This window comes from Gobio gobio (assembly GCF_949357685.1).
Source record: "Gobio gobio genome assembly, chromosome: 3".
Classification (NCBI taxonomy): Eukaryota; Metazoa; Chordata; class Actinopteri; order Cypriniformes; family Gobionidae; genus Gobio; species Gobio gobio.
In genome coordinates this window covers 12,058,168-12,077,470 of record NC_137099.1, presented here as the reverse complement: position 1 = coordinate 12,077,470, position 19,303 = coordinate 12,058,168, and the positions used below count along the sequence as shown (strand labels likewise).

Below are 19,303 nucleotides of genomic sequence, written 5' to 3'. Positions count from 1 at the left end.
CGTTCTCGTGGTAAGCCTTCCGAGCCTAAGGTCGATCTGAGGACCGTCCTTCAGGCAAAGAAGGCTTCCACCAAGCGGTCCTAGCTGCGGCTGGACCGCTGAGAGCTGTCCCCCCTGGAGCGGAGCGACCGAGGTCGTTTTCACATAGGATGATAGGGTTAGGACTTTTTTTTCAAAATACATATTATTCAAAGCAGCTTTAGAGAAAATTGGGCATTAAAGACTCCCAGTGAGCAAGCCAATGTCAATCAGGGCAATGTGATTATGGTAGATGATAGATTCCTTGGGAGAAACCAATACTATGATATGCAAATAGGTTGACCGGTGGTGTATGACAGACATTACTTATGGCAGGCATTTAATGATTTGAACGATATGTGGAGTTGATGGTGGACCAAGGGTGGATCTGGGCAATACAGGCACTAGTGCGCCTCGGGATGAAAAAAAAAAAAAAGTTTTATTCTAGCTTCATGCATTCCTTTTTTTTTTTTATTCCTTTTTTGGCAAAGACTAGGCCGACATCCAGATTGTATTCAACGATGATCAAAACAGAGATAATCAGTCCATCAGAGTAAATCGAGTCCATCAACACCCCCAAAGCTTGCACAGTCCTATAGCTCATCCTTGGTTGACATTTCATTCAGTAACAGTAACGTAACTGCTCCGAGACACAAAGGCTGAGAATCCAAATGCAGCTTTATTAAAGGATAATCCACAATCGTAGTCAAAAACAGGAAAAAGTACATACACAGGCAAGCAGTCCAAACAGGCAAACAAGGCAGGAGAGACAGGCAAAAGGGTAATCCACAGAACAGGCAAGAAAATCCAAGACCAAGAGACAAGAAACCAGGGCGAATGCTCAAATATGCAGTGTTACAACAAACAAGACTTCGCAATAAATGTCTGAGATAACCAGGCTTATATAGGGTGAGGTGAACAGGGTAATGAGACACAGGTAGATGTAATCAGGGATGATGAGTCCGGGCAGAGAGTATTATGGGTAATGTAGTCCTTGATGGAGTGACAGTCTGGGGTGGAGTGCCCTCTGGTGGTAATCATGGACACTCACACTGTTCAATTGTGACAGTAACATTTGGCAGTTTTGATTTATATGATGTTTAATGTTGATGGTCGCGTTATTTTACATATGCATCTGCTTACATGTTATCATTTGTTTCTGCTTCTTTTTTACCTTTATTTTGAACAGGAGATTCAGTTATCTTTCAGAAGATCTGTAATAGCGCCCCATAAGAGTGAAAACACGGAAAGCCTGAAATTTCCGTTAGTGGCGGGGAAAGAGTTAAATGCGTTTTTTAAGGCCTGGAAAATTTATGGAAATTAGTGATGTCTTCTATAGAGAATCAGCTATTATAAAATAACTCCCTAATCTGTTTCAAATTAAATCCTAATCAAGTAGTCATGAATTAACAGCCATGGAAAATTGTGATGTTTCCTCTAGTAAAAAATCAGTTTGATTGAGTTTTGTTTTGTTCTAATCAGCTGTCACTGACACTTTGTAAGACACTAACCTAATCTGCAAAGACAAGGAAAAAACCCACAGCAGATAACTATATATAGCCTATTTCAAGCCATACTTAGGGTTAGGATCAAACAGAAAATAAATGTGTTTTTCAGAGAAAATTATTTTGACCTCCAATCATATTATAATGATTATACACAAAAGAATATCGCAAAAAATTGGAGTGCACATAAACAAAAATTCTCTTTTTCTTTCCATTGAAACAATGATGATGTGATTTTTAAAGTGAAACTGAAAACCTGCAAGTATAAATATAGCCTCGGATGAGAGCTGCCATCACATAATGCTTGCACATCCCAAGAAACACAAGACAGTACAGTGCATAGCAATTCTGTGATTCTTGTTATTACTCTGTAGTTTAAACAGCTGTGTGTTTCTGCAGTATAGTGTGGTTTTATTTGCTGAATTTATAAGAGGAAAAAAAGAAAGGGAGATCACCAATGGGAGGGTCAAATTCAAAAAATGAAACACCCTCAGGAGGTAAGTACTGCATACTTTGCATCTTTTAACTTAATTTTTTTTTTATTGATTTTGATCTTCCCATAAATGCATAATTCATCAAATGTATCTGTTTAACAAAATTATTTAGAATTAATTGCTATGTTTTTCCACAGAACTTGATGAACCATGGAGGAAATTTGTCTTTGGGTAAGCTATACTTGTAAATACGCTATTCTTATGTGCAGGCTATGTCTTATCTTTGTGCATAGCAGTCAAAACAATGATCTGTTCAGATTAAAGTGCAAATACTGTGTAAACTAAGAATTTAATTTCCCTGTAAAATATTATTGGTATCTCTCCCCATACATTTTACCAACTAGAATTATTTGTCGTCTTAAGAAAGAGCACAAACTTGTGCAAAACAATATTTAATTGTTAATAATTCTGTTCAAGTCATCCGTTTTATAGTACAGCAAGACATTTTAGCCGACTCACTCGAGCACTCAGAAAGAAAGAAAGAAAGAAAGAAAGAAAGAAAGAAAGAAAGAAAGAAAGAAAGAAAGAAAGAAAGAAAGAAAGAAAGAAAGAAAGAAACTTTTTGAGAACATTTATTGTGCAAAACTGTAATTATACAACATAATGTTGCAGATAAATAAAATTCAAGTACACTAGCTGCAGAGACTTTAACAAAGAAAAAGCAGAAAAAAGGGGGAAAAAAAGACCTGTACGCGCTCCTTCCCTTACAGAAAAACCACATGAATTTCATGTGATCACATGTGACCACTTATTTCTGCACATTCATGTGTTCTTAAGGAAGTTCATGTGTTTTTTCTTTAAGGGTCCATATAATGGCAGTGAATGGCGACCAGGCTAAAACTTTACAAAAAGGATACAAAAGTATCACGCAATGATACAGGGAGATGCGTGCCATATATGGAAAGTGTTCAGAAAAGAAACCTGTTAGTGCATGCAAGCTGTCAGCATTTTTTTTACATTCCTGCTTGAATGTCCTTTGTTCTTAAATGCCACCCAAGATGCAGAGAACAGGAACAACTGGTGTCTTTTTAGTTAAGGAACAGACTACTGACAATACTTTCAGTATTAGGCAAATCAAATTATTTTGTTTAGGCTAATGCACAGATACTTAAAATAAAACATATTTCAAACAAAGTTTCTTACCTGCAGCCTAATGTAACGTATTTGGTTTTAAACATTTTGTTATCTTAATTAAATGAAAACTGGTGTCTTGTTAATAAAGGAACAGATACTGTAAATTAGGGAAATACTCCCAGTATTAGGCAATTATTTGAGGTAGTAGAACAGATTAGTCGTGTTACCCCTCAGGGCTGGCGCAAAATGCGGCACTGGTATCTCGAAGCGGTACTTCAGGCGGCATCTCCAGCGGCCAGACGATGTACTCCCAGTTAGACCCTGATGTCACATAGCCCGCGAAACAACAATGGCAGCCCCTATGGATGCGGTGTTTATGAAAGTCTTACATGAATAACGTAAAATAAAAGGTATAACAGCTTCTCTTGCCTTATACACTATTTTTTATCCTCCGTTTCCCTCAAATAAGCAAGGAGTAAGCACCTTTGGCGATAGAAAGGATTGGTCCGCCATGCTTTTACATCTAGCTACCACAATTCCTTGCGCTCAGGCAGTTTGGCGTGACTTTTGGTGCGTTCAAGTCATGCACATGAACGCCACCACAAAGTTGTAAATACCAGTGGGAAATTCATGGTTTGAAGTCGTAGCTTACAGGTTCAAAAACCTGCCTGGAACGCAGCATAAATTTCACGGGTAGATTGTGTCATCAACATGCATTATCGCGATACAATCTCTATCGTATCGTTTATATTGCATTTGTTTCTATCACCCATTACTAATTAATCATTTTATTAATTATTGTAGCATGAAAATGTATGTAACATTTTACTTGGTGAAAATGACAAAAAGTTAAAAGGATCCATTTTATCCATTTAATGACCTATTTTATCCTCAGAAGATGGTATAAAAATGGCTATATATATATATATATATATATATATATATATATATATATATATATATATATATATATATATATATATATATATATATATATATATATATATATATAAGCGGATGTGTGGAAAAGTGCTGAGATAAATTTGTGCCATCTAGTGGTTTAATGGAGAATAAAGTCAAATGGCCCATTGTATATAAGTATTCTTAAAGGTCCCATGGCATGGCATTTTTCTATTATTTTATAGTGTTTTCTGAGGTGTACTTATATTATTAGTATGATTTTTACATCATAAAATGTCATAATTTAGAAATAAAAGGCATTTTTTCTATACTGCTGTTTGCCCCTTTGGCTGAATGCCCTGCTTCAAGAGGCGTGTCTGCTGTGAGACTTCAGTAAAAACGCCCACTGTTGTGATTGGCTGACATCTTTGCATTTTAAATGAGCGGAGGGGGCTTGGTTTAACGAGGCACGAGCAGGCACAAGTCTGCCTGACTCTGCCAGAGAGACGGATGGACCTGTGTTCACTTCTCATCAGTTCTCTCAGCATGTCTCAGTTCAGGGTGAACTGTTGTAGTTACTAGCATATACTTCAGGTTATTAGTTTATTTCTAGTCGGAGGGGCTGTCACTCATGTCAGAAAGTTAGTAACTTTAGTAAATTATGGATCAGCGCTGACTCGAGACGCGAACCGTTTAGAACGATTCAGTCCGATTTGGTGAACTGGTTCGGTTCACTAAAAAGAACCGATTCAAAAGAATGATTCGTTCGTGAACCGGACATCACGGAGACGAAGCGATTGCTAACAAAGTTATTTATAGTAACTACTGAGTTATGAGAGCGCTGTCAGTCAGCGCGAGTTGTGTTTGTATTTGAGAGTTCTGAATAAACACGAGTCCCAGTCACACCGAGTCCTCTTCATCATTATTCTACCAACTTTGTAACACATGCAAAGTACCATTACAGCGAGATGAACGACTTAGTAAGTGTTGAGTATAGCATTATTTCTAGATATGTTCCAATCATATGAATAGCGTCAGTGAAGCGCATTGAGTAACGTTACACAGCGCAAACAAAGACACAACAGCTGTAATCGAATGTTATCCAGTTTATTGTGGGGAAAGCTGGCTAGCCTAGCCCAGATATGCTCACGCTTACCCTCCTTCTGCTTAATCTCACGCCGCGTTTGGTGCCTCCGCTGTGGGCCAGATGCAGTACTGGGGGTCGGGGATGTTGGAGGCCGAGCTTCGGCGTGTGTGAAGTTTATCTCTAAAGATGTGACTGCTGATGTTAAACAGAAAAGACTGTATGCACATTTTAGAACAGATAGACGCGACAAGGACGTACAAAAACACTGACTCACAAGATAGAAAACACGAAAACACTGTTCTGTCGGGAGAGAGAGAAGCCGCTGCGTGTCCACAAATAATAAATAATAAGCTACACATAAGAAATCAATGATCACAGATCAGAAGGAACTGAAGAAAGACTTCTGTTTTCATTTGTACATCCAAACACTGAGAAACTGCCTGTGTTCACTCGTTCACAAGTAACGTTAATGATCTCGAGTGTTTGCATGGGCGTGCCAGATTCTCTGGGCGGAGGAAAGGGAGGAAACCGTTCCTGCTTGGACGTCAAACCAGGAGACTTCAGGATTGGCTCGTCTGGCCTGTCATTTTCTCAAAGGCAGAGAAAGACAGCCAGAACTCGTTTTTACACCGATCAACATTTCTATCCACTTAGAATCTGTTCAGATTAAAGTGCAAATACTGTGTAAACTAAGAATTTAATTTCCCTGTAAAATATTATTGGTATCTCTCCCCATACATTTTACCAACTAGAATTATTTGTCGTCTTAAGAAAGAGCACAAACTTGTGCAAAACAATATTTAATTGTTAATAATTCTGTTCAAGTCATCTGTTTTATAGTACAGCAAGACATTTTAGCCGACTCACTCGAGCACTCAGAAAGAAAGAAAGAAAGAAAGAAAGAAAGAAAGAAAGAAAGAAAGAAAGAAAGAAAGAAAGAAAGAAAGAAACTTTTTGAGAACATTTATTGTGCAAAACTGTAATTATACAACATAATGTTGCAGATAAATAAAATTCAAGTACACTAGCTGCAGAGACTTTAACAAAGAAAAAGCAGAAAAAAGGGGGAAAAAAAGACCTGTACGCGCTCCTTCCCTTACAGAAAAACCACATGAATTTCATGTGATCACATGTGACCACTTATTTCTGCACATTCATGTGTTCTTAAGGAAGTTCATGTGTTTTTTCTTTAAGGGTCCATATAATGGCAGTGAATGGCGACCAGGCTAAAACTTTACAAAAAGGATACAAAAGTATCACGCAATGATACAGGGAGATGCGTGCCATATATGGAAAGTGTTCAGAAAAGAAACCTGTTAGTGCATGCAAGCTGTCAGCATTTTTTTTACATTCCTGCTTGAATGTCCTTTGTTCTTAAATGCCACCCAAGATGCAGAGAACAGGAACAACTGGTGTCTTTTTAGTTAAGGAACAGACTACTGACAATACTTTCAGTATTAGGCAAATCAAATTATTTTGTTTAGGCTAATGCACAGATACTTAAAATAAAACATATTTCAAACAAAGTTTCTTACCTGCAGCCTAATGTAACGTATTTGGTTTTAAACATTTTGTTATCTTAATTAAATGAAAACTGGTGTCTTGTTAATAAAGGAACAGATACTGTAAATTAGGGAAATACTCCCAGTATTAGGCAATTATTTGAGGTAGTAGAACAGATTAGTCGTGTTACCCCTCAGGGCTGGCGCAAAATGCGGCACTGGTATCTCGAAGCGGTACTTCAGGCGGCATCTCCAGCGGCCAGACGATGTACTCCCAGTTAGACCCTGATGTCACATAGCCCGCGAAACAACAATGGCAGCCCCTATGGATGCGGTGTTTATGAAAGTCTTACATGAATAACGTAAAATAAAAGGTATAACAGCTTCTCTTGCCTTATACACTATTTTTTATCCTCCGTTTCCCTCAAATAAGCAAGGAGTAAGCACCTTTGGCGATAGAAAGGATTGGTCCGCCATGCTTTTACATCTAGCTACCACAATTCCTTGCGCTCAGGCAGTTTGGCGTGACTTTTGGTGCGTTCAAGTCATGCACATGAACGCCACCACAAAGTTGTAAATACCAGTGGGAAATTCATGGTTTGAAGTCGTAGCTTACAGGTTCAAAAACCTGCCTGGAACGCAGCATAAATTTCACGGGTAGATTGTGTCATCAACATGCATTATCGCGATACAATCTCTATCGTATCGTTTATATTGCATTTGTTTCTATCACCCATTACTAATTAATCATTTTATTAATTATTGTAGCATGAAAATGTATGTAACATTTTACTTGGTGAAAATGACAAAAAGTTAAAAGGATCCATTTTATCCATTTAATGACCTATTTTATCCTCAGAAGATGGTATAAAAATGGCTATATATATATATATATATATATATATATATATATATATATATATATATATATATATATATATATATATATATATATATATATATATATATATATATATATAAGCGGATGTGTGGAAAAGTGCTGAGATAAATTTGTGCCATCTAGTGGTTTAATGGAGAATAAAGTCAAATGGCCCATTGTATATAAGTATTCTTAAAGGTCCCATGGCATGGCATTTTTCTATTATTTTATAGTGTTTTCTGAGGTGTACTTATATTATTAGTATGATTTTTACATCATAAAATGTCATAATTTAGAAATAAAAGGCATTTTTTCTATACTGCTGTTTGCCCCTTTGGCTGAATGCCCTGCTTCAAGAGGCGTGTCTGCTGTGAGACTTCAGTAAAAACGCCCACTGTTGTGATTGGCTGACATCTTTGCATTTTAAATGAGCGGAGGGGGCTTGGTTTAACGAGGCACGAGCAGGCACAAGTCTGCCTGACTCTGCCAGAGAGACGGATGGACCTGTGTTCACTTCTCATCAGTTCTCTCAGCATGTCTCAGTTCAGGGTGAACTGTTGTAGTTACTAGCATATACTTCAGGTTATTAGTTTATTTCTAGTCGGAGGGGCTGTCACTCATGTCAGAAAGTTAGTAACTTTAGTAAATTATGGATCAGCGCTGACTCGAGACGCGAACCGTTTAGAACGATTCAGTCCGATTTGGTGAACTGGTTCGGTTCACTAAAAAGAACCGATTCAAAAGAATGATTCGTTCGTGAACCGGACATCACGGAGACGAAGCGATTGCTAACAAAGTTATTTATAGTAACTACTGAGTTATGAGAGCGCTGTCAGTCAGCGCGAGTTGTGTTTGTATTTGAGAGTTCTGAATAAACACGAGTCCCAGTCACACCGAGTCCTCTTCATCATTATTCTACCAACTTTGTAACACATGCAAAGTACCATTACAGCGAGATGAACGACTTAGTAAGTGTTGAGTATAGCATTATTTCTAGATATGTTCCAATCATATGAATAGCGTCAGTGAAGCGCATTGAGTAACGTTACACAGCGCAAACAAAGACACAACAGCTGTAATCGAATGTTATCCAGTTTATTGTGGGGAAAGCTGGCTAGCCTAGCCCAGATATGCTCACGCTTACCCTCCTTCTGCTTAATCTCACGCCGCGTTTGGTGCCTCCGCTGTGGGCCAGATGCAGTACTGGGGGTCGGGGATGTTGGAGGCCGAGCTTCGGCGTGTGTGAAGTTTATCTCTAAAGATGTGACTGCTGATGTTAAACAGAAAAGACTGTATGCACATTTTAGAACAGATAGACGCGACAAGGACGTACAAAAACACTGACTCACAAGATAGAAAACACGAAAACACTGTTCTGTCGGGAGAGAGAGAAGCCGCTGCGTGTCCACAAATAATAAATAATAAGCTACACATAAGAAATCAATGATCACAGATCAGAAGGAACTGAAGAAAGACTTCTGTTTTCATTTGTACATCCAAACACTGAGAAACTGCCTGTGTTCACTCGTTCACAAGTAACGTTAATGATCTCGAGTGTTTGCATGGGCGTGCCAGATTCTCTGGGCGGAGGAAAGGGAGGAAACCGTTCCTGCTTGGACGTCAAACCAGGAGACTTCAGGATTGGCTCGTCTGGCCTGTCATTTTCTCAAAGGCAGAGAAAGACAGCCAGAACTCGTTTTTACACCGATCAACATTTCTATCCACTTAGAATCTGTTCAGATTAAAGTGCAAATACTGTGTAAACTAAGAATTTAATTTCCCTGTAAAATATTATTGGTATCTCTCCCCATACATTTTACCAACTAGAATTATTTGTCGTCTTAAGAAAGAGCACAAACTTGTGCAAAACAATATTTAATTGTTAATAATTCTGTTCAAGTCATCTGTTTTATAGTACAGCAAGACATTTTAGCCGACTCACTCGAGCACTCAGAAAGAAAGAAAGAAAGAAAGAAAGAAAGAAAGAAAGAAAGAAAGAAAGAAAGAAAGAAACTTTTTGAGAACATTTATTGTGCAAAACTGTAATTATACAACATAATGTTGCAGATAAATAAAATTCAAGTACACTAGCTGCAGAGACTTTAACAAAGAAAAAGCAGAAAAAAGGGGGAAAAAAAGACCTGTACGCGCTCCTTCCCTTACAGAAAAACCACATGAATTTCATGTGATCACATGTGACCACTTATTTCTGCACATTCATGTGTTCTTAAGGAAGTTCATGTGTTTTTTCTTTAAGGGTCCATATAATGGCAGTGAATGGCGACCAGGCTAAAACTTTACAAAAAGGATACAAAAGTATCACGCAATGATACAGGGAGATGCGTGCCATATATGGAAAGTGTTCAGAAAAGAAACCTGTTAGTGCATGCAAGCTGTCAGCATTTTTTTTACATTCCTGCTTGAATGTCCTTTGTTCTTAAATGCCACCCAAGATGCAGAGAACAGGAACAACTGGTGTCTTTTTAGTTAAGGAACAGACTACTGACAATACTTTCAGTATTAGGCAAATCAAATTATTTTGTTTAGGCTAATGCACAGATACTTAAAATAAAACATATTTCAAACAAAGTTTCTTACCTGCAGCCTAATGTAACGTATTTGGTTTTAAACATTTTGTTATCTTAATTAAATGAAAACTGGTGTCTTGTTAATAAAGGAACAGATACTGTAAATTAGGGAAATACTCCCAGTATTAGGCAATTATTTGAGGTAGTAGAACAGATTAGTCGTGTTACCCCTCAGGGCTGGCGCAAAATGCGGCACTGGTATCTCGAAGCGGTACTTCAGGCGGCATCTCCAGCGGCCAGACGATGTACTCCCAGTTAGACCCTGATGTCACATAGCCCGCGAAACAACAATGGCAGCCCCTATGGATGCGGTGTTTATGAAAGTCTTACATGAATAACGTAAAATAAAAGGTATAACAGCTTCTCTTGCCTTATACACTATTTTTTATCCTCCGTTTCCCTCAAATAAGCAAGGAGTAAGCACCTTTGGCGATAGAAAGGATTGGTCCGCCATGCTTTTACATCTAGCTACCACAATTCCTTGCGCTCAGGCAGTTTGGCGTGACTTTTGGTGCGTTCAAGTCATGCACATGAACGCCACCACAAAGTTGTAAATACCAGTGGGAAATTCATGGTTTGAAGTCGTAGCTTACAGGTTCAAAAACCTGCCTGGAACGCAGCATAAATTTCACGGGTAGATTGTGTCATCAACATGCATTATCGCGATACAATCTCTATCGTATCGTTTATATTGCATTTGTTTCTATCACCCATTACTAATTAATCATTTTATTAATTATTGTAGCATGAAAATGTATGTAACATTTTACTTGGTGAAAATGACAAAAAGTTAAAAGGATCCATTTTATCCATTTAATGACCTATTTTATCCTCAGAAGATGGTATAAAAATGGCTATATATATATATATATATATATATATATATATATATTAGGGCTGGGCAAATTAACGCGTTAAAAATGGCGATTAATTTTTTCAGCTTAACGCATTAAAAATATTTAACGCAAATAACGCAGCGTCCGTTTTTATATCCATTTTTGTTAGCGTTACATGATCATCACGCTCTTATTCATGTAAATGCTTCCAAACGTGACAAGACACAAGAGAACGCGCTGTATGCCAATGTCCTGTGTGTGTGTGTGTGTGTGTGTGTCAGTCAGGGCCGTTTGAAGAAATTTGGGGGCCCCAAGCAAAATGGACATGGAGGAAGTTAATAAACAGTACCAGTAAAACATGTGGGCAGTAGCCTACCAGTAAAACATGTAAACAGTACCAGTAAAACATGTGGGTTGTCCTGATACTGTACTTCAAAATGTAACAGTGTAAAACTTGCCACAGAATAAAGTAATTGTTCAAGATCCATTGGTAACTCATAAAAATAATGTCATATTTGCAAACTGTCACTACCGTATATCCCGACACTAGCACATTAAGATATGAAAAAGCTATGAAAAAAATCATGTTCCTCTGCCTCTTTCTGGTTAAATAATGTTTATAATTAAAGCTGCAAGCAGCATTTATCGGGGTTCAAGCAGTTAAGGCCTTTAAGCACACAAGCATCAAAAGACATTAAGTTTTATTTAGCAAGCATTTAACAACTGCCATCATAGATGAAAAAGTCAATTTACAGCCTATACAGGCAGTTTACCATAGGAAATATATGGTTTTAAAGCGTTTTTACAGTTATAGTTAGAGTCTTCTTATAGTCTTGCCTGATCTCCACCACTTTTATTAGTAGTACTCAAAGTGTGCCCATATGTATATATGAGTCAGATTTGTTGTAAATATGTAATTTTAATAAGGAGTTTAGACAATTATATTCAGTGGCGTAACGAACGAGCCAACACCGGGCCCTTAAGTAGGATTATCAAGGCAGGCCCCTTGATGACGCAATTGATGACGCAATGTTCGCGAGTAGGCTACCATGAATAGGGCAGGATATGATCATACACAGCATATAAGAGATGAGATTACTAACAAAATCATGAGTAGCCTACGCTCACCAAAAACAAAACAAAAAAACAACAAAAAAACAATGGGGACAGCGCACTATAAAACATTGTTAGGCCTAGGTCCAAATACATAAAAAATATGCTCTCTTACATTATAGTGGGATTTTCCGGGCTTTCCTATGTGCAACTGCAAAGTTGTCGATTAGATCAGGATTGTGCGCACAGACAATAGGCTTGTTTGAGATGCGCCTTGCCTCGTCTGAAATGTATGCTAGAGTAGGTGGCTGCAGTGAGAGGAGGAGTGAAAAAAGCACAGGCAAGCCAGACAGTTCTCTCTACTCACAGTGGATCTGACACCTGCGAGATCAAAGATGGATATCGCGGGATTCACGCGATTCACGCTCGTGCACAGTTTTGCTAATAAACTGGATGTAATTCAAGTTATGTTGCTTTTATATGAAAATAAATAAAATGAACAAGACACCCAAAGTACTTGTTATTTAATTCCATTACAAATACATGTTTATCAATATTTCTTTCTTTAATACAGACATGTGTTTTTAGTTATTTTATTTTTTTATAAAAAATAAATTGCATAACCCAAAGAGATCGCACTGTCAGATAGTTTGGGAATATTCACAAACAACATATACACATAAAACATGATATTAGAGTTTTAAAATCAAACATTTTATAAGAGAACAATACATCACAGTTGTTTAAACCAATGAGCATTAAGCTGTGTCGTCAGCAAGTCGTTTCCCATCATGCTTTTGATCAGCGCAGTCGGTGGAGAGCAACTGCGTGCGACTGCAGAATCCGACACGTGCGCCTTGCGCTCGCGAGATATTTTTGACATACATCAGCATGACATCAGAGCAAGGCAGACCGCACTCTGACACATTTGTAACCGGCATGCATCTCGTGCTGATCACCGGTGATCGGTTCTGCGAATATTTTGCTCATCTCAAACAAGCCTATTCTCAATTGACCCTTTGCAGGGAGTTTTATTGACAGGCGATCTGACTAATCATAATCCGCCATTTTGTCCAACAAAGCAGTCAGGAAAGTTAGTAGATTAACATAGGAGGATTTAAATTTGAAAAACAAAGTGTACTGACGTCTTAGCACTTTAAAACAACATTCCTTTTATGTTCATTCATGTTTATTTTAATGATATAAATTAACTAGAAGGAAGAGATGATCGGTTCACAAGCAGCTTTAACTGAGCCTCGAGTCTACAGCGATCTATCAGACACATTAAAGAGTCACAAAATGGTATTTATTGTTTAAATGTCTCTAAAAAATTACTACATTTGAAAGGTGAGACTTTGTTTCATATCAAAAGTACTCGTCTGTCAGCGCGCAGTCTTTTCTCTGATCCACAATGTATTTTTCACTGCGTGAGAACTTGTGGTGGTGTGAGAGTGGCATCACTTGTCAGACATAGCAATAGTAACTAAAGTGGGCGGGTCTTTGCGAACGGTCATTGACAGTATGGACGGGGATTCGCCAGTCTCAATTCAAAACAAATTTCATCACAATCCATCATTGTTCGTTTCAAACATGTGAGAGCATCAAAATGATCCATGGGTGAAATTGATTGGATTTAATAATTTTGTTTGTCAGTTTCTATCATAATTTTAACATTTTGGCATTATTGTTTAGCTATTTACCTATGTTTTCAAATTTCCTTTGTTTTTTTGTTGTTGTCTCGATCAGACTAACGGCTTTGAAGATAACCACAATTTTTTAAAGCTCTAAATGACACTTACAAAAACCATAAAGCGAAACCTGGCATGTTTGGTATTGTTGGACTCGGCAAGGATTCTTAGGAGGCCACTCCTGTGAAAAAAACACGGGCTTGAAACTTCTAAGGCTCCTTCAAGGCAAAGCCAATGACGTATACTGAGTTTTTTGAGATACACCAATATTCTCATATCATGACTATCATGGCACCCTGGACAAAGACACCGCATGCCAATTTTCAGTAGACTAACGGTTGGGTGCGCTTATAGCTATTTTCATGATTTTTTTCACTGTTATAGCGCCACCAAGTGGCCAATTGTCACGATTCTTTTTCATGTCAACTCAGATTGAGCTTATGAACATGTGTCCCAAGTTTAGCAAAAAATATCTCTTTCCGTTCACAATTTATAACCATTTTAGTAAAAATGGCCCTAGTGCCATAAAAGATTTTGGTTCCCCTTATCGACTGTTAATTTAAATTTTGAATTTTTTGGATGATTATTGATTGTCAGACTCCAGAGAATATTCTTGCAGTGGTTTGGTTCCAATCGGGCCAAAAACCTAGGAGAATTCAGCAAAAATTGTTTTTAAAAAAAAATGCAATTTACTCGAAATTGGCGCCTGAAGGGCGAGCAAATCTGAGATAGCCATTTTGTCCGCCTTGAGCCAAGGATTCCAACGATATAAGACACTTGATCCTGGGGCAAACAGTCTAAGAGTTATGAGCAATTTTGAACTTTTGGTTGCTGTAGCGCCACCTATGGGCCATTCGGGGTCATACACTGATAGGTTGTCCCCAAACTGAGGCCTACCATCTGGCCAGGTTTCATGTCTCTAGGCCTTACGGTTTGGCCTGCACGATGCGTTTTACGAATCCTTACAATTACAATAGGGTTTCAGCATTTCATGCTTGAACCCCTAATAAGAATGAAGGCTTTTTGCCAGTTATAGCGCCACCTATGGTCCGATCTCCATGAAACTCTGCATGCTTCCTCGCCATGTTCTGACACATATGCTCATCAATTTTGGTGAAGTTCTGAGTTTTCATTTGGGATGTATAGGCTTTTTAGTGTATTTTGCCACGCCCCTTTTCTAAATGACCCTGTTACAGCCAGCCAAATGCCAAAGTTCAACTTTTTTTTGATAATTATTGATCGAGAGAGTCCAGAGAATTCTCCTAGACTGGTTCGGTTCCGATCGGGCGAAAAACCAGGGACTAGTTCGCAAAAGTAGGTTTTGGACAAAATTCGACATAGCAGAAAATTTTCCCTGCCTACATCCAAATCGGAGATAGCCATTTTGTCTGCCCTGAGCCAAGGATTCCAACGATATAAGACACTTGATCCTGGGGCAAACAGTCTAAGAGTTATGAGCAATTTTGAACTTTTGGTTGCTGTAGCGCCACCTATGGGCCATTCGGGGTCATACACTGATAGGTTGTCCCCAAACTGAGGCCTACCATCTGGCCAGGTTTCATGTCTCTAGGCCTTACGGTTTGGCCTGCACGATGCGTTTTACGAATCCTTACAATTACAATAGGGTTTCAGCATTTCATGCTTGAACCCCTAATAAGAATGAAGGCTTTTTGCCAGTTATAGCGCCACCTATGGTCCGATCTCCATGAAACTCTGCATGCTTCCTCGCCATGTTCTGACACATATGCTCATCAATTTTGGTGAAGTTCTGAGTTTTCATTTGGGATGTATAGGCTTTTTAGTGTATTTTGCCACGCCCCTTTTCTAAATGACCCTGTTACAGCCAGCCAAATGCCAAAGTTCAACTTTTTTTTGATAATTATTGATCGAGAGAGTCCAGAGAATTCTCCTAGACTGGTTCGGTTCCGATCGGGCGAAAAACCAGGGACTAGTTCGCAAAAGTAGGTTTTGGACAAAATTCGACATAGCAGAAAATTTTCCCTGCCTACATCCAAATCGGAGATAGCCATTTTGTCTGCCCTGAGCCAAGGATTCCAACGATATAAGACACTTGATCCTGGGGCAAACAGTCTAAGAGTTATGAGCAATTTTGAACTTTTGGTTGCTGTAGCGCCACCTATGGGCCATTCGGGGTCATACACTGATAGGTTGTCCCCAAACTGAGGCCTACCATCTGGCCAGGTTTCATGTCTCTAGGCCTTACGGTTTGGCCTGCACGATGCGTTTTACGAATCCTTACAATTACAATAGGGTTTCAGCATTTCATGCTTGAACCCCTAATAAGAATGAAGGCTTTTTGCCAGTTATAGCGCCACCTATGGTCCGATCTCCATGAAACTCTGCATGCTTCCTCGCCATGTTCTGACACATATGCTCATCAATTTTGGTGAAGTTCTGAGTTTTCATTTGGGATGTATAGGCTTTTTAGTGTATTTTGCCACGCCCCTTTTCTAAATGACCCTGTTACAGCCAGCCAAATGCCAAAGTTCAACTTTTTTTTGATAATTATTGATCGAGAGAGTCCAGAGAATTCTCCTAGACTGGTTCGGTTCCGATCGGGCGAAAAACCAGGGACTAGTTCGCAAAAGTAGGTTTTGGACAAAATTCGACATAGCAGAAAATTTTCCCTGCCTACATCCAAATCGGAGATAGCCATTTTGTCTGCCCTGAGCCAAGGATTCCAACGATATAAGACACTTGATCCTGGGGCAAACAGTCTAAGAGTTATGAGCAATTTTGAACTTTTGGTTGCTGTAGCGCCACCTATGGGCCATTCGGGGTCATACACTGATAGGTTGTCCCCAAACTGAGGCCTACCATCTGGCCAGGTTTCATGTCTCTAGGCCTTACGGTTTGGCCTGCACGATGCGTTTTACGAATCCTTACAATTACAATAGGGTTTCAGCATTTCATGCTTGAACCCCTAATAAGAATGAAGGCTTTTTGCCAGTTATAGCGCCACCTATGGTCCGATCTCCATGAAACTCTGCATGCTTCCTCGCCATGTTCTGACACATATGCTCATCAATTTTGGTGAAGTTCTGAGTTTTCATTTGGGATGTATAGGCTTTTTAGTGTATTTTGCCACGCCCCTTTTCTAAATGACCCTGTTACAGCCAGCCAAATGCCAAAGTTCAACTTTTTTTTGATAATTATTGATCGAGAGAGTCCAGAGAATTCTCCTAGACTGGTTCGGTTCCGATCGGGCGAAAAACCAGGGACTAGTTCGCAAAAGTAGGTTTTGGACAAAATTCGACATAGCAGAAAATTTTCCCTGCCTACATCCAAATCGGAGATAGCCATTTTGTCTGCCCTGAGCCAAGGATCCCAACGATATAAGACACTTGATCCTGGGGCAAACAGTCTAAGAGTTATGAGCAATTTTGAACTTTTGGTTGCTGTAGCGCCACCTATGGGCCATTCGGGGTCATACTCTGATAGGTTGTCCCCAAACTGAGGCCTACCATCTGGCCAGGTTTCATGTCTCTAGGCCTTACGGTTTGGCCTGCACGATGCGTTTTACGAATCCTTACAATTACAATAGGGTTTCAGCATTTCATGCTTGAACCCCTAATAAGAATGAAGGCTTTTTGCCAGTTATAGCGCCACCTATGGTCCGATCTCCATGAAACTCTGCATGCTTCCTCGCCATGTTCTGACACATATGCTCATCAATTTTGGTGAAGTTCTGAGTTTTCATTTGGGATGTATAGGCTTTTTAGTGTATTTTGCCACGCCCCTTTTCTAAATGACCCTGTTACAGCCAGCCAAATGCCAAAGTTCAACTTTTTTTTGATAATTATTGATCGAGAGAGTCCAGAGAATTCTCCTAGACTGGTTCGGTTCCGATCGGGCGAAAAACCAGGGACTAGTTCGCAAAAGTAGGTTTTGGACAAAATTCGACATAGCAGAAAATTTTCCCTGCCTACATCCAAATCGGAGATAGCCATTTTGTCTGCCCTGAGCCAAGGATTCCAACGATATAAGACACTTGATCCTGGGGCAAACAGTCTAAGAGTTATGAGCAATTTTGAACTTTTGGTTGCTGTAGCGCCACCTATGGGCCATTCGGGGTCATACACTGATAGGTTGTCCCCAAACTGAGGCCTACCATCTGGCCAGGTTTCATGTCTCTAGGCCTTACGGTTTGGCCTGCACGATGCGTTTTACGAATCCTTACAATTACAATAGGGTTTCAGCATTTCATGCTTGAACCCCTAATAAGAATGAAGGCTTTTTGCCAGTTATAGCGCCACCTATGGTCCGATCTCCATGAAACTCTGCATGCTTCCTCGCCATGTTCTGACACATATGCTCATCAATTTTGGTGAAGTTCTGAGTTTTCATTTGGGATGTATAGGCTTTTTAGTGTATTTTGCCACGCCCCTTTTCTAAATGACCCTGTTACAGCCAGCCAAATGCCAAAGTTCAACTTTTTTTTGATAATTATTGATCGAGAGAGTCCAGAGAATTCTCCTAGACTGGTTCGGTTCCGATCGGGCGAAAAACCAGGGACTAGTTCGCAAAAGTAGGTTTTGGACAAAATTCGACATAGCAGAAAATTTTCCCTGCCTACATCCAAATCGGAGATAGCCATTTTGTCTGCCCTGAGCCAAGGATTCCAACGATATAAGACACTTGATCCTGGGGCAAACAGTCTAAGAGTTATGAGCAATTTTGAACTTTTGGTTGCTGTAGCGCCACCTATGGGCCATTCGGGGTCATACACTGATAGGTTGTCCCCAAACTGAGGCCTACCATCTGGCCAGGTTTCATGTCTCTAGGCCTTACGGTTTGGCCTGCACGATGCGTTTTACGAATCCTTACAATTACAATAGGGTTTCAGCATTTCATGCTTGAACCCCTAATAAGAATGAAGGCTTTTTGCCAGTTATAGCGCCACCTATGGTCCGATCTCCATGAAACTCTGCATGCTTCCTCGCCATGTTCTGACACATATGCTCATCAATTTTGGTGAAGTTCTGAGTTTTCATTTGGGATGTATAGGCTTTTTAGTGTATTTTGCCACGCCCCTTTTCTAAATGACCCTGTTACAGCCAGCCAAATGCCAAAGTTCAACTTTTTTTTGATAATTATTGATCGAGAGAGTCCAGAGAATTCTCCTAGACTGGTTCGGTTCCGATCGGGCGAAAAACCAGGGACTAGTTCGCAAAAGTAGGTTTTGGACAAAATTCGACATAGCAGAAAATTTTCCCTGCCTACATCCAAATCGGAGATAGCCATTTTGTCTGCCCTGAGCCAAGGATTCCAACGATATAAGACACTTGATCCTGGGGCAAACAGTCTAAGAGTTATGAGCAATTTTGAACTTTTGGTTGCTGTAGCGCCACCTATGGGCCATTCGGGGTCATACACTGATAGGTTGTCCCCAAACTGAGGCCTACCATCTGGCCAGGTTTCATGTCTCTAGGCCTTACGGTTTGGCCTGCACGATGCGTTTTACGAATCCTTACAATTACAATAGGGTTTCAGCATTTCATGCTTGAACCCCTAATAAGAATGAAGGCTTTTTGCCAGTTATAGCGCCACCTATGGTCCGATCTCCATGAAACTCTGCATGCTTCCTCGCCATGTTCTGACACATATGCTCATCAATTTTGGTGAAGTTCTGAGTTTTCATTTGGGATGTATAGGCT

General features: G+C 39.5%; 1 protein-coding gene across 1 annotated transcript in view; it reads left to right on the top strand.

The window, feature by feature from the left end:
* Window positions 1-1,815: 1,815 nt before the first annotated feature.
* The window catches only part of LOC307123425 (interferon-induced protein 44-like), a 37,722-nt gene continuing 20,234 nt past the window's right edge, over window positions 1,816-19,303 (top strand). Inside the window, exons 1-2 of the mRNA XM_079811957.1 lie at window positions 1,816-2,020; window positions 2,155-2,188. Of these exons, the coding sequence (XP_079668083.1) occupies window positions 1,981-2,020; window positions 2,155-2,188 (74 nt within the window). The 5' untranslated portion in view covers window positions 1,816-1,980. The remainder of the gene's footprint in view (window positions 2,021-2,154; window positions 2,189-19,303) is intronic.